We start from the raw sequence: 23,025 nt of genomic DNA, 5'->3' as shown, positions 1-23,025 counted from the left end.
ATATAATCCACTGTTGAAGCTCTTGAATGTACTTTTTACTTCATTCAGTAAAATAAAATCCAGGATTTCTGTTTGGTTACTATGATATCTCTCTTTGGTAAACTTTTCACTCATATCCCTAATTATTTCTCTGATTTCATTATATTGTTTATTGTGTCCTCTTATGTCTCACTGAACTTCTCTGGTATCATTATTTTGAATTATTTTTCAAGGATTTTTATAAATTTCTTTCTCACTGAAATCTGTTGCTGGATAATTAGTGTGTTCCTTTGTGGATGTCATATTTCTGGGAGAATATTTCCTTAACTGTTCATGCAGTTCACAATGTAAGGGCTGTAGATACAACACACTTTTTTTTTTGAGATGGAGTCTCACTCTGCTGCCTGGGCTGGAGTGCAGTGGTGCAAACTCAGCTTACTGCAACCTCCACCTCCCGGGTTCATGCCATTCTCCTACCTCAGTCTCCCGAGTAGCTGGGACTACAGGCGTCTGCCACCATGCCTGGCTAATTCTTTGTATTTTCAGTAGAGATGGGATTTCACCATGTTAGCCAGGATGGTCTCGATCTCCTGACCTCATGATCCTCCCACCTTGGCCTCCCAAAGTGCTGGGATTACAGGTGTGAGCCACCGCGCCTGGCAACAACACACTTTTAACTTTAAACCTTATTAACATATTCTCCAAAATACCACCTCCAAATCTAGAGTACACAATACAAAATTAAAAAAAAAAAAATAAATGAGTCTTTTGTTTGTAGTGCAAACTGATTTCCAGAGTGTAAATATTCCCAATATGGGAAAATAAACTACTAACTTTCCGCAAATTCAAACTACTAACATGGTATGACTGAGTCTGGAATTGAGAATTAACATCCAACAGCACAAAGTTACACACTACCCATATAGAAAAATCATTAACAATTGATGCATTTGGAGTATTTATTATCTTGATTTTCAGTAAGTTTAAAAAGCTCTAATTATATTATTGGCCGTGTTTTAAAACAGGCTGGAAAAGGGTGGGCGCAGTGGTCACGCCTGTAATCCTAGCATTTCAGGGGGCCAAGGCGGGTGGATCATGAGGTCAGGAGTTCAAGACCAGCCTGGCCAAGATGGTGAAACCCCATCTCTACTAAAAATACGAAAATCAGCTGGGCGTGGTGGCAGGTGCCTGTAATCCCAGCTACTCAGGAGGCTGAGGCAGAGAATTACTTGAACCAGGGAGGCAGAGGTCGTACTGAGCTGAGATTGCACCACTGAACTCCAGCCTAGGAGACAGGGCGAGACTCCTTTTCAAAAAAAAATAGGCTGGAAAAATGGCCAGTATGAGCCAGCTCCCACATTCCAACGCAAAGCCCTGCAGGTCTTAAGAATTCTCAGACAGAGGTAATAATCCTGAAGGAATGTCAAATACTTACCTGTACGTGTGTTTAATACTGTTGTTATTGGTTCCTAGCTGCCTTAGGTAGGTCATTCTTTCTAACAATGAAATAAATACATCTCTAACAATGAAATAAACCTTTCATAGAAGGCCTCTCTAGGGCCTACTGGAAAGCTGCCTACACTGTTGAATATGTTCATAGTTGGTTACTGATTTCCAAAGGTCAAGAAGGCAATGTGATTCATCTGCTATTACAGTTTATATACTTCTTGATTCTTCTATTTGGCCACCCTGCAAGAAGGCAATCCTCTAAGGATCACCAGCTTCTACCTATAAGACTTCAATTCAAGATGCAGGCAAGTAAACGATATGTACATAATATTAGACTGTTCCATGCAGCTCCAATGTTCTAATTCTACTAATCAGGAATAAGAAAGTTCCTAATCTTTGTAGTTCTACTGACCCATGGGTTTTCAAGCTGAGAATCAATTAATCTAGTTTCCTTTCTCAGCTTTGCCACTGATTTCCCAGTGCTATGGCAAAGAGGCAAGTAACTACTGAAAAATAATTATGTAAAGTAAGAGGTATCTTATTTTAATTAAGAAGCTCCCAATTTACATGTAGCTGACTTATATATAAGCTTCATGGTATTTTGGCTTTCTGGAAATATCTACTGTACCTAGGCACCTAGGACTCAAGAATAGTCATTCTTTCTTCCCCAGAGCTGCAATATGAGTAATTTGGAATTTTTTTCCCAAATTCCCTCCTCTCCCATGCTTATTGAACAGATGGAGATTGTATTATCTTCCCCTCTTTTCTCTACAAGTCTGGCTTCTCTATTTATCTCTGATTCTGTGGAAACTTGGTGACACCAAGATTGGCTGGATAAAGGGACTGAGATGGGAATGGGGATGGGCAATAACCAAGCCCTAGATGCTCTCGGGTCCCTACCCTGCTCTACCCTAGCTCCAGGACTGCTTCTCCTTAGGAGAACACTGAAGGCTTTAAAGAATTTTCGAGGGCTTGCCTGAGAACCAGACATAAAGTGACTTTTATGAAAAAATAGACCTAGGTTGCAAAAATTAGCTTCTAGAATTAACACCCCCATAATATACTAGTCCATTGTTCTTAGGAAGAGTCATCGTAAGAGAACTCTGGTGCTGAACACAGGTGCTTTTCTACCTGAGCTTTTCCAGTATTCAATATTCTGCTTTCTATGTAGTCCGAGACATGGTAATAGTCACAAGTAAAAGTTGTAGAGACTTGATAATCAGTACAAGCCTCAGAAAAAAACTAATTACAGCCAGTTCTTGCATTCATTTCTTGACCTTCCTTTAGCTACCCCTTTAGCCATGCATATTTACATCTTGTTCATCAAAAAATAATTATCTGCACTAAAATTAACTCTTATCATTGATAGTAATAGCATGACCTAGATGTATATTATTTTAGACAATTGCTTTAAATTTAATATTCTGATTTCTGAAATATTCTGTTCAGGAAAAGAAAAACAATGTCTCCAAATTCTTGATCCAATATAAATTGCATAATCTTAAAAGGAAGAGTCCTGAGAAAATAGTGTGAGGTTGAGAAAAGATCTGAAGCGACAAGATGAGCAATTAATACTGGAATTGCTATTAGTCTGGTAACCTAGGGCAAGTCAGTCTCAGTTTCTTCATCTTGTGAAGTAGGAATAATCTAAGTGGCATGGCTGGGTAAAGTTTAAGCAGGCCATCAGAAAATACTTTGTAGTCTATAGCGCATTATTTCATCCAAGCCCCTACTCAAAGTACAAACCTGCCCTTTTGCATCACTGAGAGCCTCTTCTTGATCACTTCTAGTGATACGGGAACTCATCTTTGGAAGGTCATTTTTGACAGCCCTAATGACAAGAAAGTGTGTGTGTGTGTGTGTGTGTGTGTGTGTGTAGTGTGTGTGTGTGAAAATACACACATATATTTACATATGCACACCTATATACATACATACACATATATGTATATAGGCATATCTATTTAGCCATAATAAATTCCTCCAACCTCAGCTTCCTGGTTAATTCTGATCATCAACTCTAGCTCAGAGCTTCATTAAGGGAAGGAACAGGTCAATAAGAATCTATTCTGTAGGAACAGGAATATGGGAACACTTGTCACAGAGCTGATGGTTGCCCTTGCTGTGTTTTGTTAATAACTGATTTATCTTGCTTATCATGCCTACTCCAGGCAAGCAGAATGAGTTTGCTTTCTCTGAGTTCCAGGGAGGAGGAAGCCAACACAGATAAAAGGGTCCCTGCACTGTTCAAGAGGGTAGCACTAGCCACACAGCTATTTCATTTTAAATTAAATTAAATTAAAATTTTAGTTCCTCATTTCACGGGCCCAATAGCCATATGTGATTAATTATTCTGTGGCACAGATATCAAACATTTCTATTGTGACAGAAGTTGTTTGAAGAGCTGTGGTTGATGATTCATTACCACCTACAATGTGCCAGGGACCAGTTAAACTCTACATGCAAGCACTAAAACATCAATAGTGGAAGTTTTCTATCCCTTGAAAAAATTACATAATAGCATGATTAACTGAGCTCTTACTCTGGACAGTTCAAGAAAAAGGGTGGCTTTTATTCCCAAATGAACATCACAGGCTTCACATTCTTTCCCAACAATCTTAAGAAAATGGAGATAGTATTAATTGGTTACCTATGTTGTTATCAAACGCTCGTTTCCACTTACATTTGGAGATCTGAGTTTCTTTCTAAGGCAGAGGTCTTTAAATCACGAGGTGCCACACACAGATCAGAACTAAACAAAAGTTGAAACTTTAAATTGGCGAATGTCATTGCTCATTTATTCCTGACAAGTGAAGACCTATGGTTAATTCAACTGCAGGATATGGTGAAATAACTACAGTTACTTAGTTATACTATTTCTTTCACCACTTATCTGAGTGAAGAAGTCCAGCTTGGATACTATATGTAGAGCTCTACATTAACTTTTCCCCAGGAATAAGGAAGTGTCCACACTGCCTTTTGTCTTGAAAACATAATTGGGGAAGGTGTACCACAAACGAATGGGATTCTCTCTGAAAGCATATTTAGCTACTGTCACAGCTTTAACTGGGAAGGGTAAAATAGTTACATCTGGCTAGCTCTGCCCTTCAAGAGCTGGGGCCAGATATTTGCCATCCCTCAGCCTTGGTCTTTTCTTCTATAAAACAGCAGGATTGGAGTATATGATCAGAAAGGTTTCTGTAATTCCAATGACTTACCAAAATAACCATGACCCACATCCTATCTATAAACCTCACATAGTTCTCTCCCTAACCCATGCTGCTGTCCCAACCCTCCCACAGTCTTTTTTTTTTTTTTTTTTTTAGAACTTAGTAAATCGTTCAGACAAATAACTGTATTCTACCCATAGGCTTTATCTTACAGTCAGCAAATCATTTGCTAAAGTACTAAACTCCGAGAGTCATAAGCCCACATTCTGAAGGGGCTTCCAGCAGTGGTTGATAAACTACTGCCCAAAGGCCAAATCTGATCCACCTCCTATTTCTGTACACCAAGGAGCTCAGAATAATATTTACATTTTTAAATGGTTGGAAAAAATAAAATGAAGAATAATATTTCATGTCATATGAAATTCAAATTTCAGTGTCTATAAATAAAGTTGCATTGGAACCCAGCAACAGCCATTCATTTATCTATTGTCTATAGATACTTGTGGCCGACACAGCAGAGCTGAGTGGTATGTGGCCATACCACTATGACTACATAGTCTACATACCACTATGTATGTAGACTCTCTCATACAGAAACTGTATGGCCCATAGGCCTAAAATATTTACTACCTGGCCCTTTGCTTGCCCCTGGGTGTAGAGTACAGACTCTGGAGTCAGATGGCTTGGCAGCACAGCTCAGCTCTGTTTTGTTCCTTCCCCTTCCTCAACTGTATAATGAGAAAGATAATAGTACCTATCTCACGGGTTTTTATTAAGATTGAGCAAATAGGCCGGGCGCGGTGGCTCAAGCCTGTAATCCCAGCACTTTGGGAGGCCGAGACGGGCGGATCACGAGGTCAGGAGATCAAGACCATCCTGGCTAACACGGTGAAACCCCGTCTCTACTAAAAAATACAAAAAAACTAGCTGGGCGAGGTGGCGGGCGCCTGTAGTCCCAGCTACTCGGGAGGCTGAGGCAGGAGAATGGCGTAAACCCGGGAGGCGGAGCTTGCAGTGAGCCGAGATCCGGCCACTGCACTCCAGCCCGGGCGACAGAGCGAGACTCCGTCTCAAAAAAAAAAAAAAAAAAAAAAAAGATTGAGCAAATAAGTAAAATGCGATGAGGATCTGGCATATTTTTACTATTATATATATGTCTGATGTTATTATAAGTTGCCACAATATTTTCCTGCAAACTAAAGTATGAGCAGCTGACCAATTTGTTAGCAATAATTGTAAGAATTGAATTTGCAACACTCCATTAAAATGCAGTTCCTTAGCAGTAAAGCAGTAGGAAGATGTCTAAGCACAACTTATATGACAATTCGTATAGCCGTTTATCCACGAAGCTACTTCTGCAGTACTTAAAAATATTTTATATGCTTTATACTTCTTTCAAACTTGAGTCTCGAGCTTATACTCAACATTGAGTTCTGCCCTGACATCATTCCTTATAGTCGGTTACCTCTTTCTGAAGAAACAGGCTTCCAAAGAGAGACTAGGGTAGAGACCAGACATCATTAGATGTCTCATCTACCTTGATGATTGCTACTCTAATGATTGAGAACGGTAATCAGAATCAAACACAAAACAGGCAACATGCAGTGTCTTTGCTATGCCACAACAGGGACTATTAGAATTTTTCTCACGATTCGGACTTTCGTTTTCAATAGGGCTTGCGAGGGAAGTTACACACAAGAGAAAAACAATGAACCGAATGAGGACAATAGCCCACGAATTTAGAATGGAGGAAGCCCGTCCACCACAGCGAAAAAGCACACTGGCGGGTGCTCCAATATTTGTGAAATGTTGATGACCCTTTAAATGTTTCTGTGCAACCTCCACAACAAATACTGTGGATCTTGCTTATTAATGCGTTTCTCAATATGTTAAAATTCAGGAAATCATTAAGTCTAGTCCTTAACAGTGAAGGGCAAGCAGACATTTTTCTGTGTCATTGAAATTACACAAAACAAAACAAAAAAGAAAAACCTCACGCCTGAATCGCTTCGGACTATTCAACTAGGAGATAGAAAAATATGTGAAGTAAAGAAAAATAACCTACACTGAAGTTCCTATCTCTTATCTTCCTGAATACTGAAAAACACACTCTTACTTTGTTCTAAACTTTTCTTATATAAAAAGTAGCTGAATAATTTTAGGGAAATGGATTGTTTTGTCTGAATCATCCAGATAATTCAAACAATTCATTTTGCTAAGAACGATCTGGGTGAGGCTGTCCTGCCCGGAAAATGCCCCCTGTCCTACTCAGGACACGAGCCACGCCCAGCTTAAACAGGCAAGGAATTGTCCCCTAGGAAGGAAATACGCCGTTGTCGTTGGATGAACTTTGAAACCAACCGCAAGCCAGACTCTCCCTTGCAAACCGTTCGTCAAGTTAATTCTTGTTTTCCAAGGGAGCTTTCGTATTTCCATCGTTCAACGGCTCCTTCACCCACTAGCACCTAAGGCTTGCCCTAAGGAATTCAGCCCCTGCCTCGCGACGGTGCGCTCCGCTTATAGTAGCTCCGTCCTGTCCAATAAAGTTGTTTAAAACAAGAAATGTGCCAGATAACAGCCAAGTCCGACGGAAAAAAAAAAAAATCCTGAGGTGGTGTATTGATGTTGGAATGTGCCATTAGTTTCGGAGGGAGGAAAATCCCTGGTGTGAATTGTCTCGCAGGTCGTAGGCCACCACTGGACCTTCGGTCATGCACTGCGTTAGCACCGTAATGGCAAAGATAGGAAGAAGCGCGCAGGCAGGGGAGTCACGGCCGCGCGCACAGGCGGGAATTGAAGACAGCTGCGGAGCGCGTCCCCCACGCTCGTGTGGTGCGCTCTGGGGCGGCCCCCTCGCGGCAGGGCGGGGCGGGACAGGCGGCTGGGAGGCCTGGCGCATAGAGCCAGGGAGGCGGCGGCGCAGTCTGCACCATGGCGTACCCAGGGCATCCTGGCGCCGGCGGCGGGTACTACCCAGGCGGGGTAAGTGCTGACTGCGCGGGATCGCTGCCCAGGCGGCTCCGGGGCGCTAAGAGGCCACCTTGGAGATGCTGCAGCCAGCGGGGTGAGGCGCTGCTGGGCAGCTGCCCGGGCTCCTTCCGCCCTCGGCTTCTCCCTGCGCTCGCGGCCTCACCCTAGGCCCCTGCGGTTCGGCCTCTCCCCTGGTTTCCCCCGTCCCTTCTCCTGGATGGCTCTACAGGCCCAAGGTGAAGGTGGATTGGGACCCTAGAAGCCCACCCTGCGGATTCTCGGATACGCGGCGTGAAATCGTGTTAATTGGGTGTTGACTAACCCCCACTTCGCCCCACCCCCGCCCTCTCGGTTGCCTCCCAAAGCAACAACAGTCATTTTATTCTAGAATGATACTGCGATATACCTTTCTCCCTCAAAAAAAAAAAAAAAAAGTGAGAAGGGGGACGGAAAAAAAGGGAAAACCTACTGAAGTAAAAGACCTGTAGGAAGGCAGCCTTGCCGGGCGTCTGGGATGCGCGTTGTCTTGGGAACTGTTTCCGAGACAGGCAGTGTTCCCTCGCCACCCACGAGATACAGCCCGGTCAGACACCTTACTCTTCCCTAGGCTACACCCGTCTCAGAATGTTACCAACTCCAGCCTTCCATCGTTCATAAAACGCTTTTAAAATACCATAAATGCTGTAACAACAAAAGGAGAATTCCAAGCCCTTTCATTGGCTTGCCTAGTTTGCACTCACCTCAGTAACCTTCAAGTTAATAGGGATTTTAAAAGTTGCTTTATATATGCAGACATCACTTCCACAGCAACTCTTTATGGTCCAAGTCGCCAGTTTTTAAATTACGGGGGTGTGAATGGAAGAGAGGGGTGGAGTGTTGGCAGAGTGTGCCCGGTGGTGGGGAGGTGAGCCTTGTGAAGGGCTGGCAGGCGGGCAGTTGTCTTGCCTTGCACGAAAGCCCTCAGTGGTGAAAGAAGAAAACTTGATTCGGCAGAATGACGTGTTTGTGTTTCCTGTTTCACAGTATGGAGGGGCTCCCGGAGGACCTGCGTTTCCCGGACAAACTCAGGATCCGCTGTATGGTTACTTTGCTGCTGTAGCTGGACAGGTTAGCTTTTCCCTTTAATATTAAAGAGCCGTTATTGTCCGCATTTGTGGTAACTTTTGATATAGTGACACAGAAAAGCGAACTTCCTCTGGTATTGAGTCCCTTTGCTTCTGCAAAAGAAAAAAAAAGAAAAAAAAGTTCTTTGTTTCTTATTTTAGTTGTTTATTTCTGAATGTTCAGAATAAATTAGGACAAAGTGTTACTCATATTTATGTGAGTTCAGTTCGAAACCAAACTTGTGGTTGAATTAAAGGGTCCAGGGTGGTTTCCAGCGAAGAAATTCAAGATCTGGTAAATATAAACCCTTGTTTGTACAACTTAAAGACGTATATTAGTAATTACATAGCCCGATTCTAATGGGCACTTCCTTTTGGTTGAACTTGATTGCTAATCATTCACCCATTTAGGAAATATGGTAAAAACCCACCAGGTTCTAAATAAGCAAGTTACTGTCCCCTTATGAGTATCAGGAAGTTAATCTTGTGAACAATGTAGTTTCTCTTTGACGCAGATGCTGTTACTAGGTTAGCCCCTCCCACTCCGTGTCCTTATTAGGTGCTGTGGCCTGTTGACCCAGAGAAGCAATTAAGGTCAGCTCCCCAAGACCTTTCACTTGTCTGCATTCTGCGTCGTATGACAGGAGCTGTCTTACATTGACAGGTGCTATCTTACATTGTGAGAGGACACTTCCCTAGCTCATGAGGTCACTGTGTACAGTAAATATACTGTCGGTATAACCCAGACATGTCCAGAGGGGATGTTTGTTCTTATGAATTCAGCCTAGTCTTGTTTTGACCAAAAGCTAGAAATAGCAAAATCTTAATGTGAAAACTGTAGAATATTATGGGATAAAAAAACCGAAGACCACTTTTTAAGGTAGTATTCTAAGAAATACAGCTTAAGAAATTGAATGGAAAAATAGTCTAAAATTGGAAGACCTTCCCCTTAAGTATCTACTTAATCTGTTAATGATCCGTATCTTTGAAACCACAAGACATGGCAAACCTCAAGACCAGCATTCTTAGATTGCCAGTGCCTCCAGCATGTAAGTGACCCCACCTGCTTAGCTTTCAGCAGCCCTGGCCTGTATTCAGCATACCCATTGTCTTTCAAATTGTTGATCTTGCTCCTCATTTATAACTTATAATACCCAGTGACTTGAGGATTTAGGTATTTTATTTTAAAGTCCCTAAAAATCCCATATATCTAGTTCTTTCCCAGTTCAGCCAGTGAACGGGCACTGGGAACCTAATGTGTATCTTCCAGATGTATTTGTGCTCTGAAAAAAAAATTCACTATGTCATAAGAAAAAGTGACCAAGGAGGCCTCTTTCTGTTTGAACCAAGCCTTCTCTTTACTTATGTCTGGTGTGTACCTTGCTTTGTCCACCCGTCTCAAACAAAAACAAAAAAAAACAAACAAAAAAGAAAAACAAGGAATTATGATTTTAAGCAACTTATATAAATTATTTTAAAATGTTTAGCTGTAGCAGTTTCCTAGCTCAGATTGACAGAAGAGTAGTTGCCAAGACAGACTCTTTCTTTCATCATTAAATTTCTTTTGGCAGTGGGTTAAGGAAAAGAATGCCCACTTTTGGAAGGCATTCCTTTTAATAAAAAGTCATGCATGATGATACTGATTTTCTTGGTTGTTATTGCTTCATTGAATGCTGAAGGTAAACAAATAACTTGAAAGTACAAATCACTATTATGATCCCTCTAATTTGTTTTTCAAAAGGATGGTCAGATAGATGCTGATGAATTGCAGAGATGTCTGACACAGTCTGGCATTGCTGGAGGATACAAACGTAAGTTGACAGTCCCAAAGTTTGTCTAAACGTACTCGTGTTTCCTATTTTAGCTGTTACTTGTGATTACAGCCTTCAAGAAAACTGAGCTTGTCTGATCTAGCAAAGTTTAGAATTCTGAACGCTAAAATAGAGTACTATTTCAAAATGTTGATTTGAAAACAGTTGTTAAATCACTCCAGGTTGGGCACAGTGGCTCATACCTGTAATCCCAGTACTTCAGAGGCCCAGGCAGGAGGATCGCTTGAGGCCAAGAGTTTTTGGCTGCAGTAATCTCTGATTGTACCACTGCACTCCAGCCTGAGCAACAGAGCAAGAACTTGTGTCTAAAATAATAGTAATAATAAATGATTCCATCCTACCTGCCAATTTAGTGGATCAGATTTGGGTTTTGTGTACCTAGAACCAGTGAGACAGTTTGGGTGGCCTCCTTCACAGAGGACAAGGTAGGGTGCTGAAATGGAAATGTGCCAGGTCAGGTGTCATTAACTGACATCAGGAACTAACATTTACTGTTATTTGCCAAAAGCCTACTCTGTCCTGACCTGGTGGCACTTAGGGCTTTGAGTGGCTGCTCCTGCACCCCTGGTCCCTGAGTGGCCTATCCTGCACTCCTGGTCTGAGCTTTGGGCATGCTCCTGCTAACATAAGTGGTTGCCATGACATCCCTCAGGTCTTTCCTCTTCCACTTCATAGAATGTGTTCAGGCTAAGTGGGAAGTGCTCTTTCTACTTATTGGACCTGCTGCTCCATAATTCAGCCCTAACCCTACCACTGCCTTTTGAGCACTCTGCCATGAGCTGAGAGTAGTGAAATATTGCAAAGATGCTCCATCCCTGGCAGGGCACAGTGGCTCACACCTGTAATCCCAGCACTTTAGGAGGCCAAGGTGGGAGGATTGCTTGAGCCCAGGAGTTCAAGACTAGCCTGGGCAACATAGTGAGACCTTGTCTCTGCAAAAAATTTAAAAATTAGCCAGGCATGGTGGCATGCACCTGTGGTCCCAGCTACTCAGGAGGCTGAGGTGGGAGGATTACGCGAGCCCAGGAGGCGGAGGTTGCAGTGAGCCAAGATTGTGCCACTGCACTCCAGCCTGGGTGACAACCTGTCTCAAAAAATCCAAAAAATTGCTGCATCCCAACTGGGGGCTTCTCGTCATCCAACACACATGAAGTGGTTCCTCTTGAAATTAGATCTTGTGAACATGATAGATTTCCAGGGTAGAGAATAATGTCTTGCTTCAAATACATTACCTGCCAACTTCTTTGCCAGTTGTTAAGTGAGACAGAACATCAAATTGAAGACCCAGTTTCATGGTTAGCTGTGGATTAAAATGTTCAAACTAGAATTCACACCTGTGAATTTATAGTGGCCTTTTTAAAAAAACTGTCTGACATGCCATGTATTAGATGTCTGTCTTTGAACTCTTTGTGTTTGTTTTCATCATCCTTTGTTTTATGTGACTTTAGTTTGGAGGAATTAATACAAACAAAGAACCTTTCAAGTTCCTATTATTTAATCTAGTCCTAAACAAAATAAGCACTTTTTGGATTAAGGGATGTTCTTCTTTACTGTGTAGGTAGTACATTTAAATTGTTAATTGTTACGCAGTTGAGCTGGTAAACAAGGTAGGCCTGCCTAATAGCAAGGTTTATCAAAGTGCAGTGAGATCACAGCATGGCTTGTTATTCTACACCCTTTCAGTAGATGAGGTGTGGTAGATTTTAGAATCTGACTAACAAAATGGGTTATATATTCTGAGAGGAGTCCTTTTAAAATTTCATTGAGAAAGCCACATTTAGTGATGGCCTTAGATCAGTGCATTAAAGGGAAAGCATTTCCTGAGTCATGGGGACTATGTGATTGAACCCATTTGCCTCCTCTCTGGTGGCTGTACTGAACCACAGAACCATCCTGCCTATGAGGTGTCAGGGTTTTGTAATACAGATATTATATGGAGATTAGTCTTTTAAACCCAGCTTCCAAACCAAAAAGCACAGATCCGAATTGGATGGGCCAGTGGGATACTCCAGCTCAGAGCCTATGGGCCCTTCTTAACCAGTTTAAAAGGAAGCAGTCATACCTAGAGGTGGAGTTGGTGAGAGAAGTTATGTTCCAGTCAGTAAGATTGTAATTCAGCTTCTCTTTTTTTCCTGAATTTAGTTGTTTATCTGTGGTAAGGTTGAGAGAAACAGCTGGAGGTAGGGCTTTCCTTCTAGGTCTATTATATTGTATGTTTCTGTGAGAAGAAAAGATGTTTGAGGCATTCTAGTACAATGAATAGAAGAGAAGAAAAAGAGTAAAGGTAAAATTACAGCAGAGATTCTTTGGAAATTATTAAAATTAACATTTGATTTAAATAATTTATTTTAAAATGTTGAATTGATAATTTAATAATTTATAATTATATGTCATTACATTTATATATCACAACTATATAATACTTACAATTTTAATTTTAAATAATTATTTAAAGTAGAATTAACACTAATAAAAGCTATACTATTAACAAAATTGAGAAAGAGTTTTCCTTACCCAAACTTATTGGACATCAGCATTCTAGTTCATTGGAACTGTCTGGAATGGTTTTTTTTTTTGTTCATTCACCTTTGTTCACTGCCATCTCACTGCCCTTTCAGATCCCTCTCACAAAAGATGACCAGATTCCTGATCTTGATCTGTCCCTCTCCTCCTCAGTCTTTACTAACAGCTTAGAAGGAATTCAGGATCCTCTGTAATGCAGCCTCCCCTGACCAAACATATTTTCTCCCACTCCTTTTGTACTCTTTGAAAGTCATATTGAGCTCTTCACTTACACTTTGCCTCTCCTGGGCCTTCTACTTCTCTTTTTGCTTATGCTGGTCCTTAGCTGTCACCAAATGCCCCCATCATTCTTGTCATTCAAGGCTTGGCTTAAATTCTGTGTCTTCTATGAAGTCTTTCTTGATTCTCTTACTAAGAAGGAGCCTCTCACTTCTCAATCCCGTCTAGTACTTTCTGGCGCCTCCATTATATTTCAGCACTCTACCATGATTAGGGTTGTATGTGTATGTGACTTATCTTTTCCTTAGACTGTCAGCTAGGGCAGTATGCAGTTTCACAATTGTTATCTCCAAAGTTGCTGTTACCCTGAGCCCTGAACATAATAAGGACTTAACAGGTGGCTGTTGAGTTAATGAATATGGAAAATTTTCCAAGTCAGAAAAATCATAGCCCTGTAGCCTCATTGGCATTTTGATTTACGATTATACATTAATTTTTGAGCATTAGTAAAGATCAGAAAATTTTATTCAAAAAACATTATTTCTTAGACGATCTAAGAGGGTTGTACATATAAAATGCAAGGCTCTAACAGCTTCCTGCGTGGGGGTGAGAATTTGGTGCTATCCATCCATTCATTCAACCAGTGCATTTTTAGTGAACACTTCCTATGAGCTAGGTGCTGGCTCTGTAGCCACAATCAATGCCTGGGTGTTGGGAAAAGCACTGGGATAAGTAAGGAGAGAGGCTGTGGAATCACATAGGATGGGCACATAATCCAGACAGGAGTCAGGAAAATTTTCCTTGCAGAATTGATACCTAAGCTGAGCAGAAGTGAAAGTTCATCAGAATTGAGGCCGACCATGAAATGAGTGGAATGGGGAAGTTGTGTCCTAGGCTGTTAGAAGAGCATGTGCAAAAGACCCAGAAACAGCGTGGTTCAATCAAGAAACTGAGAAATTCTCCATGAAGATAGTGTACGGGGTTGAATAAGAGTAAGAGATGAGCTTGATTGGCAAAATAAGTGTGTTACCTTATGTGCCAGTTAAGGTGCTTGGACTTTATCCTGAGAGCAGTAGATCACTGATACTGGGTTTTACATAGGAAAGCACATAACCACCCCTGACTGTAGGGTAAAGACAAGTAAATTGGGGGACATGGAAGTAAAACAAGAGTCAGGGCTGTTAGTCATACAGGTGAAAGAAATGCTAACTAAAGAGACAGTGGGGCTGGAAATGGACTTTACAGCTGTTTAGAAGGTGATTGATTATTGGTGGAGAGGGAATTGAGGAGGCTCCCAGGTTTCTGGCTTGGGTGACTGCTGAGTGGATGAGGGTGCAATTCATTAACAGAGATAGAGAAGCTGTCTGCCTCATAGCCCCTTCAGTACCTTCACGTGAGCCCAACACAGTCGGCTCTGCCTTGTGGTTGTCAGGCCATCCACAGCAGTAGTTCTTGAACTTGAGCAGCATTGGCATCGCCTGGAAAGCTTACAAAAACCGGATTGCTGGGTCCTGCCCTAGAGTTTCTCATTCAGAGGTCTGGAGTGAGCCCTGAGAATTTCACCTCTAACAGGTTTCCATGTGATGCTAGTTCAGGTTGAGCCAGCTGCTTTAACATAAATATTATATCACTTGCACATTTGCTAAAATTCAGCTTCTGATTTTATTGGTGTAGGTTAAGGGCTGAGATTCTGCAGTTCTTCAGGCTTCTGGGTGATGCTAATACAGCTGGTCCAGGAATCACACTTAGAGTAGAATGATGGTCTCAACCTTGGCTGCTCACTAGAATAATCTGAAAAGCTTTTTTAAAATACAAATACCTGGGTCCCACACCCAGAGTTCCTGATTTAATTGTTCTGTGGTGCAGACCAGGTATCAGAATCTTTTAAAGCTTTGATTTTGATAAGCACCAGGGTGGAGAACTACAGCTTCAGATGAGAGGAACTTCATACCTCCACACAACTTAAAAGTCAGAATGAAGAATCTCCCAGCTCTTTCCCAAAAGTGTAAAAAGGGCTTCCTCCTCCTCTCATCTAAGAGAATATTATCTGTGGATCGGATGGAGATTGAAGGACCTAAATAGAAATAGTCACTAGTCTTTTATTTCCAGTAAAGAATATGCCAAATACAGGAATCTATTAAATGTGTAAAACCTCTAGTTTGCACTGTTGGGACACATTACAGTAATTAGCGCAGTTGTGTTTTAATTTCAGTTTGGTTAGAGAAAAATTATGAAGCTAGGAAGAGCTGTAAAAAATGTTAGTTCTGTATGTTAACAAACTTGCAGAATTTATACCAGCTTTTTCCCACGTGACCCTTGTTACTTCTGCCATTTAGCCTTATAGCTTCTTTGTACCCATACAATTTCTTCAGTCATTGATTCCCATTAATACAATGTAAGAGGTTGTTTTTAATTTCCTAATGCTTAGATTACCAGTAACCACACCCACTGCGCATGCTCTGGTTTGGTTACATAAGTGAGGTACCAAAATGCCCTCAGAACACTCCTAAACTGTAGGTAAATTAAAAAGGCTTCTGAATAATGGCCACCACTGAATTGGTCATGGGGTCTTATCTAGAGTACTCTTATTTAACACATAATTCTAACACCCATATTTATCTGGTTTCATATATAAGCTAAGAGGTCATACACTATTTGAGGCAGCAGGTTACTGCTCAGTACCTGACATTGAAGGGAAAATAGAAAAACAATCAGACACAAAATTAGCAAAACCAGCAATTTATAGTCATTTATGAGTTAGAACAAAGCAACCCCAACTTCCCACCCACCATGTTGGATATAATACATTATGGTTCATTATGGTGACTTGAACTCTCTATATTACACTTTCAAAGCAAGAAAGTATGAACAGTACTATGTAATACTGTTTTGTTTTTTGTTTTTTGTTTTTTTTTTTGAGACGGAGTCTTGCCCTGTCACCCAGGCTGGAGTGCATTGGCATGATCTCAGCTCACTGTAACCTCCTCCTCCCAGGCGCAAGCAATTCTCCTGCCTCAACCTCCTGAGTAGCTGGGATTACAGGCATGCGCCACCACGCCTGGCTAATTTTTGTATTTTTAGTAAAAACGAGTTTTTGCCATGTTGGCCAGGCTGGTCTCAAACTCCTGACCTCAGGTGATCTGCCTGTCTTGGCCCCCCAAAGTGCTGGAATTGCAGGTGTGAGCCACCATACCTGGCCTATGTAATACTTTTTAAAAGGAATTCTATCAAAGTTATTTAAATCAAATTTGGGTTCCTAGCAGAAAATCCTCTTTATGGAGAAAAGGCTACTTTGAAGTTCCACATGATTAGTCACATGTACATTGAGTAGCATGTAAAAATAAAAGTGTATGATAGTCATTTCTAATTAATTTGAATGTATCCAGTGTAATGTGAATTTTTGGATTCGTGTTAATATGTATGTACTTTTCTTGATTTAACAGCTTTTAACCTGGAGACTTGCCGGCTTATGGTTTCAATGCTGGATGTATCCTTTACCTTGATTGTTGTCTAGAATAATTTTTTCTAAAATTCTAAAGGAATTCACCTTAGAATTAATACCTAGTAAACACAAAGTAATAAATGATCACTAAAAAGCTTTCTGAAATAATTAGCTTCTGTTATAGGGTATAATTTGGTGTGAATAAAGGAAGAAAAGAAATTTAGTAAACAGAATGTTGTTCAGGAATTCAAGGAAACATCAAAGTATTATAGAACAAGTATGGAGTCCAGAGTGTCAGGACAGCTTTTTTTTTTTTTTTCTTTAACATTGATTCCTCTGCAAGTGATGGGATTTTTTTCATATCCCAGTTGTTGGACTGAGTTTAGCTAGTGCTGACTATCCACTATTTATCCACCAGTCCATCCCATGTCATGTGTCTGGGAGCACTAAACAAGGGAATAGTAGTACCAGAGATGATGGTAGGACAGAAGGGCAAACAGCGTCGCCTGAAGCACCCAGAAAGTACAGCCTAGTTCCAGTAACAAGACCGCTTTTTATAAGTGGTTCACAGTGGCAACGCTATTTCCTTATAATCAGGTCCTGTAAGTTATCTTTTCCCCACAGTAAAAACAGGTGCTTGAGCTTTTTCTCCATAGCCCCTTTTTGTTCTATTTTTAAATCATTAATCTTACATCATACCAAGAATAATCTACAATAACTTTTTTAGTCATTGAATATTGAATTCCCCTTATCCTTGATCTTTCATTTAATCCTTAGAAAATATTGCAAAATACAGCTCTGATCCTTGATTACAGTTCAGAGAGATAGGTCTGGCACAATGGGTTTCAATGAATTTAAAGAACTCTGGGCTGTACTGAATGGCTGGAGACAACACTTTATCAGTTTTGACACTGACAGGAGTGGAACAGTAGATCCACAAGAACTGCAGAAGGCCCTGACAACAATGGGTGGGTATGGCTTACTAGAACTCTCCATTCATTGGTAGAAGTAAGTTGTTTTTTATTTTTAAAACTAGGCTGGGTGCGGTGGCTCATGCCTGTAATCCCAGCACTTTGGGAGGCCAAGGAGGGTGGATTGCCTGAGCTCAGGAGTTCAAGACCAGCCTGGGCAACACGGTAAAACCTCATCTCTACTAAAATACAAAAAAATTAGCTGGGCATGGCCACATGCACCTGTAATCCCAGCTACTCAGCAGGCTGAGACAGGAGAATCACTTGAACACAGGAGGCAGAGGTTGCAGTGAGCTGAGATCGCACCACTGCACTCCAGCCTGGGCGACAGAGTGAGACTCCCTCTCATAAATAAATAAATAAATTAAATAATTGCTACCTGAAGGCAGTTTCTGTTTTCTTAGAAATTGTGTGTGTTTATAATTAATATGAGTTCACAGTCTTAAAAAATAAAATAGTGCTTATTTTTTGTATTTTTAGTAGAGACGAGTGCTTATTTTATTTTTATTTTATTTTATTTTTTAATGGGCTTTTGCCATCCTTTAACCTTTTTACTGGGTGACTTTTCTTTTAGGATTTAGGTTGAGTCCCCAGGCTGTGAATTCAATTGCAAAACGATACAGCACCAATGGAAAGATCACCTTCGATGACTACATCGCCTGCTGCGTCAAACTGAGGGCTCTTACAGGTGAGTTCTATAAGGTCATGTCATCACCACAAGCCAAGACACAGTTATTACATTTCATCTCTTAGTGCTTCTCCTTTTATTCTTCCCCAATTTTTTTCTTGCTTTAGTATTTCAAATTACTGTTAAGCATATCTAGCAGAATAATTTTTTGGGTTTTTTTTCCAGAATTTATTTTAGATTAGTAAGTAATCTGCCATTAAAATAAACAATTAAATTTTACTAAAATGTTCTAAAACATAATCAGCTAACTTGTGCATTTTTGATCAGATTATGATGAATTTTTCCCTAGAATGTGACATACTGGAAAGAATGAAATTAAAGTAAAATCCTTTTCCATAGGGCAGAGCTGAAATGGTGGAGAAACTGATCACAGCCTATTTGTTATATCAGGGACTCTGTTTCTTAAGCAGTATCTTTGTTATTAAGAAGCTAGAAATTCTGTGCTTTTATCACAATTAAGTAATGGCCATGGAAGTTGCACAGCTTTTACTGACTTTGGGTAAGGTATTTTCTCCAGATCCACATTGAAAAAGCCGGCCAACTTCTGCCTGTTACTTTGTTGCATATTAAATATTTTACTATTCATATAGTTGGCTTCTTTGCTTTGGTCTTTTGTTTAATTGGTTGCACAATTTAAATGTTATTGCAATGTGAATTAAATGCTAAAATGACTAACTTTTATGATGTTAGAAAAACCATTTAAAGAAAAACCATAAATTTTACTGTGTTGTTTTACAGACAGCTTTCGAAGACGGGATACTGCTCAGCAAGGTGTTGTGAATTTCCCATATGATGATGTAAGTTAGAAATTAAGAGATACAGTAGATGAAAAAGACGTACACCAGATGGGTATCCCTTTGAAATTAGCTGTTAAGAACATCTTAAGGATGCCAGAGACATAAGGGATTCAAAAGTTAGAAAGAGTTATCATCCAGAATTTATTAATTTCATGTATTAGTCTTAACTATAGTTAGACTATGGTTTGATTTGCGTTCAAAGACCTGGGTTCAAGACCCAGCTTGTTGTATTTATTAGCTGGATCACTTAAGCGGGTTTCTTAATTGCTGTGACACTATATGAATAAAGAAGATACAGCAATAATGCCTTTTTCTCTGAGCTGTTGTAAGATTTCTACTAGAAATGCCCTTGAAAAACACTATGCAGATATAGTATCTGCTTTTGTCTTCTATAAACAAATCATGTCAGTCATTGAGAATAGATAAAAGCTCAATAGCTTTGCATACCTATGTTCTTCATTGAGGGCATAAGGCAGGCACCAACTTAAATCACAATTTTTTTTTTTGAGATAGAGTCTCGCTCTGTTGCCCAGGGTGGAGTGCAGTGGTGCAATCTTGGCTCACTGCAACCTCCGCCTTCTGGGTTCTAGCGATTCTCCTGCCTCAGCCCCCTGAGTAGCGGGGACTACAGGTGCGTGCCACTACACCCGATTAAGTTTTTTTGTATTTTTAGTAGAGACGGGGTTTCACTGTGTTAGCCAGGATGGTCTCAATCTCCTGACCTTGTGATCCATCCGCCTAGGCCTCCCAAAGTGTAGGGATTACAGGCGTGAACCACTGCTCCCGGCCAAATCACAATTTAAAACAAGTTATTTACTAAACAGCCACACTAAACGAGGTTAGGGTAAAGCCATGTAACCAGTGTGAACATAACCAAGTGCCATCTTTGATGGCATTAGCTGGATGTATATAACAAAACTAGCGAGATTGGTTACTTGTTTCTTCAGTTTTTGCTCAGCCATTGATTTAAAAAAACAAAAAAACAAAAAAACTTGAACTGAAATGACTGTAATCACTGAATATTCCATTCTCCATTACAAAATATAAGATGCATATATTTTTGGTTTAGCAGCTGCTGCAGTTATAAGTACACTTTTAAAAGCTTAGTATGTGTGTGTGAATATGCTTATTTTACCTACTTATGGGTGTGTTCTCTTTAACATGCGTTAACTTCTTAGTTGACAGTCCCCTTGCTGTTTCTAAAGATCAGGAGGCTGCCTGGGGAATGGAAAGAAAGACCATGGGCCTTGACTTCAGATGGGGCTACTTAAAAAATTTCTAAACATCCTGATCCTTATTTTCCTTTTCTCTAAAATAGGGATAATCACCTTGACCTTGCGATAGAGCTGCAAGGGTTAGCAGCTTACAGTACCTTACTAGTGTAGGGAACACTGATAGAGCAGAATCTATTGCTTTATGTTTAGTGGGGAAGCCAATATTTCAGAGCAAATACCAGTATTTCTAATCTCAAGTATCTGAAGGGTTAGCTGTTCTGTTTCTGTCCATACATACACTTGCATGCTGCAATTTATTTTAATAAAGCAGATTTTAAGGGAATAAACTGTTTAAGGTGTTCCATTAGAGTAATGGGGTAATACTGTGCAGTTCGGAAATCCCCACGTGATACAACAGTATAAACTCCAGTTATTTGTGTTTGTGGTAAGTGCCTTTGACCATGACCATTTCTAGAGTCTGAGATATTATTTGGATAATAATAATTATTTAAATTATTTATCCATTGAAGTTATATCTGCTTTCTCTAAGAAGTTTTGATGTGAGAAACCCTATGGATTTTATATTACACTGCTTCTCTAAAAAAAGGAAACTTTTCCATCTATCATTTACTCATATCTTAGAAAGTTGTAGGGGTTGTTTTACTCACGTTCAAATTAGAAAACCCAATGCAAGCTGCCAGAAATAGGCTGTGCTGTATAAGTGTTTTGAGGTCTGTCATGTAACGCTGATTTTTCTTTCAGTTCATTCAATGTGTCATGAGCGTTTAAATCAAGAGGAAGCTGCATGAATGTAATCGACATTCCAAATGGAATATCCTCCTTTGCTTGTCCTCTTTGCCTTCGGTAATATGTGTAAACTTACATCACGACTTTCAACAGCTGTTGTAAAGTTTATTACTTTATGTAAAACTGAAGTTTTGTTTTTAATTTTGATAATAAATTCTTTGGAACTTTAATAAGATCTAGTCTGTTACACCATTTAGAACTTTCCTGAGCCATTATCAGTCATGCCTTATTTTCTTGCTAAAACTGTGTAAATTTAAGTATGCAAAATGTTTAAGTCGCATTATTTATTTTTCATTGTGAGACACTAAAAACTGTTAATCAGACTACAACTGTTACCTTTCCTCTCCTAGAAAGAATACTCCACACATAAAAACTTAGGTAAATGACATAGTCCCACTTGGGTGCAAAAGAACAACAAAAAAGGTAATCCAGTAATCCATGTCAGGATTCATCTTAGTAGAAATTTAGCACAGGCCCTTTAAAACCTATTGAATAATTTGAGTGGCAAATACTATCTGTCACCAAGTCCCTTTTTGTCATCTATTTAAACTTTTGTTAACTATACTTAAAAATCTTGTACATTATAAGCTTAACTATATAAAAAGAAAATTGATAGAAAAAGACTAAGGGAATATATGAAAATATTAACAATGTTTATTTTTGATTAATAGAATTCTAGATGACTTTAATTTTCTTTATATATTTCAGCATTTTTCAGATTTTCTATATGCTTTCCTTTTAAAATCAGATTCTAGTTTTTAAAATACTGATACATCCATTTTGATATACCATGTGTTCACACTTTAAAAAATACACATAGCAGAGTATTGGAAAGTATGTACCAAAACATTGATCTGGCTACCACTGGGAGTCAGGAGCATGAGTTCATCTTCTCCCTTCTTACTGCTTTTCCAAACATTCTCCAGTAAGCAGGTACTACATTTATAATGGAAGAAATTTTTAAAAAATTTTAAGCTGTACACTTTCAAGTAAGATCTGAATGCTAATGCTGGCTTGTGCCTCTTTCTATGTGGTTTGGTCATTATAGATAATGCCAAGTTTCAGTTTCCCCATCTTTGAAAAGGAGATAATATGTTATCTCTTGGGAGTAGTTCTGAATATGAAAAGTGTGTTGATACAAGAAGCACTAACAATGTTTGTTTCTTAAATTTAAAAGTGGCCTGTTTGCCTTTTTTATCGAGAGAGCTTAACAGATTAAAAAATGAAATTAGGCTATTTTCTACTTGCCAGCAGAGTATCTGTCTTATTTTAGGATGCAGCATGAGACTTACCATTCAACTGAACAATTAGTTGTCAACCAATGAAAATAAAACATTTTCTCTAAGCATCTTTAGCCTCATTTCACTATTAATTTTTAAACTATTATTAAAATACATATTATTCAAACCTAACATGTAACTATGACAAGTTAGTTAGCCCAGGTTACATATCAGAATGTGAAGCAGCCTACTATATATTACACGGTGACTATAGATTGCATCTCCCTATATTGTCTATGAGGCCACAAAGCTCTGCTTGAGCCTGGGCTGTCTAGAAAAGGGCCAAAAAAGGGGCTCAGAGGATGAGGAGGCAGGGAGCTCACCTTCAGTGTCCCAGCGCCTGCTGTTTGGTTTCAACTCACCAGGGTCCTCTGAGGAAATCATAGTCTAAGGAAATGGTAATTTCCTGGTTCAGGATAAGCAGTAGGGAAGAAGGCCCTTGCTGAAGGTTATGGGCCATATCTGAACAAGTCCCAGGGTGTGCTGCATCAATTGTGGTTCTGAATTGGCTTTGGGGTAAATGCTAAAGTATTACAAACCCATCCCTCTGACATTATATTAGTTTGTTCTCACACTGCTAT

At 39.9% G+C, this 23,025-nt stretch overlaps 1 protein-coding gene across 3 annotated transcripts; it reads left to right on the top strand.

The window, feature by feature from the left end:
* Positions 1-1,651: 1,651 nt before the first annotated feature.
* Positions 1,652-22,512, top strand: SRI (sorcin). Of its 3 annotated transcripts, none has more exons than XM_033194598.1 (8): positions 1,652-1,733; positions 8,592-8,675; positions 10,413-10,482; positions 16,689-16,732; positions 17,508-17,655; positions 18,233-18,346; positions 19,085-19,143; positions 21,120-22,509. In XM_033194598.1, exons 1-8 carry the CDS (start codon positions 1,728-1,730, stop codon positions 21,144-21,146), a joined length of 552 nt encoding a protein of 183 aa, XP_033050489.1. In that variant the 5' UTR covers positions 1,652-1,727; the 3' UTR covers positions 21,147-22,509. The 3 variants fall into 3 exon arrangements, with proteins under 3 accessions (XP_033050489.1, XP_033050490.1, XP_033050488.1); XM_033194597.1 differs by lacking the exon at positions 1,652-1,733 and adding an exon at positions 7,428-7,580 and having other exon boundaries at positions 21,120-22,512; XM_033194599.1 differs by lacking the exons at positions 1,652-1,733; positions 16,689-16,732; positions 17,508-17,655 and adding an exon at positions 7,427-7,580 and having other exon boundaries at positions 21,120-22,512.
* The last annotated feature ends 513 nt before the right edge of the window (positions 22,513-23,025 follow it).

The sequence above is a fragment of the Trachypithecus francoisi genome, unplaced genomic scaffold, assembly GCF_009764315.1.
Source record: "Trachypithecus francoisi isolate TF-2019V2 unplaced genomic scaffold, Tfra_2.0 Lachesis_group4, whole genome shotgun sequence".
In the NCBI taxonomy this organism is placed as follows: domain Eukaryota; kingdom Metazoa; phylum Chordata; class Mammalia; order Primates; family Cercopithecidae; genus Trachypithecus; species Trachypithecus francoisi.
The sequence above is the reverse complement of the archived record's forward strand: the minus strand, read 5'-3'. Positions and strand labels throughout refer to the sequence as shown.

What these genes read in the sequence shown, in the direction of transcription:
- SRI (XM_033194597.1), top strand. Translation starts at nt 7,530, where the DNA reads ATGGCGTACCCAGGGCATCCTGGCGCCGGCGGCGGGTACTACCCAGGC. An exon ending in CATTGCTGGAGGATACAAAC is followed by an intron (nt 10,483 to 16,688) that starts GTAAGTTGACAG and finishes TTGATTTAACAG; the next exon opens with CTTTTAACCTGGAGACTTGC. An exon ending in TGAATTTCCCATATGATGAT is followed by an intron (nt 19,144 to 21,119) that starts GTAAGTTAGAAA and finishes TTTTTCTTTCAG; the next exon opens with TTCATTCAATGTGTCATGAG.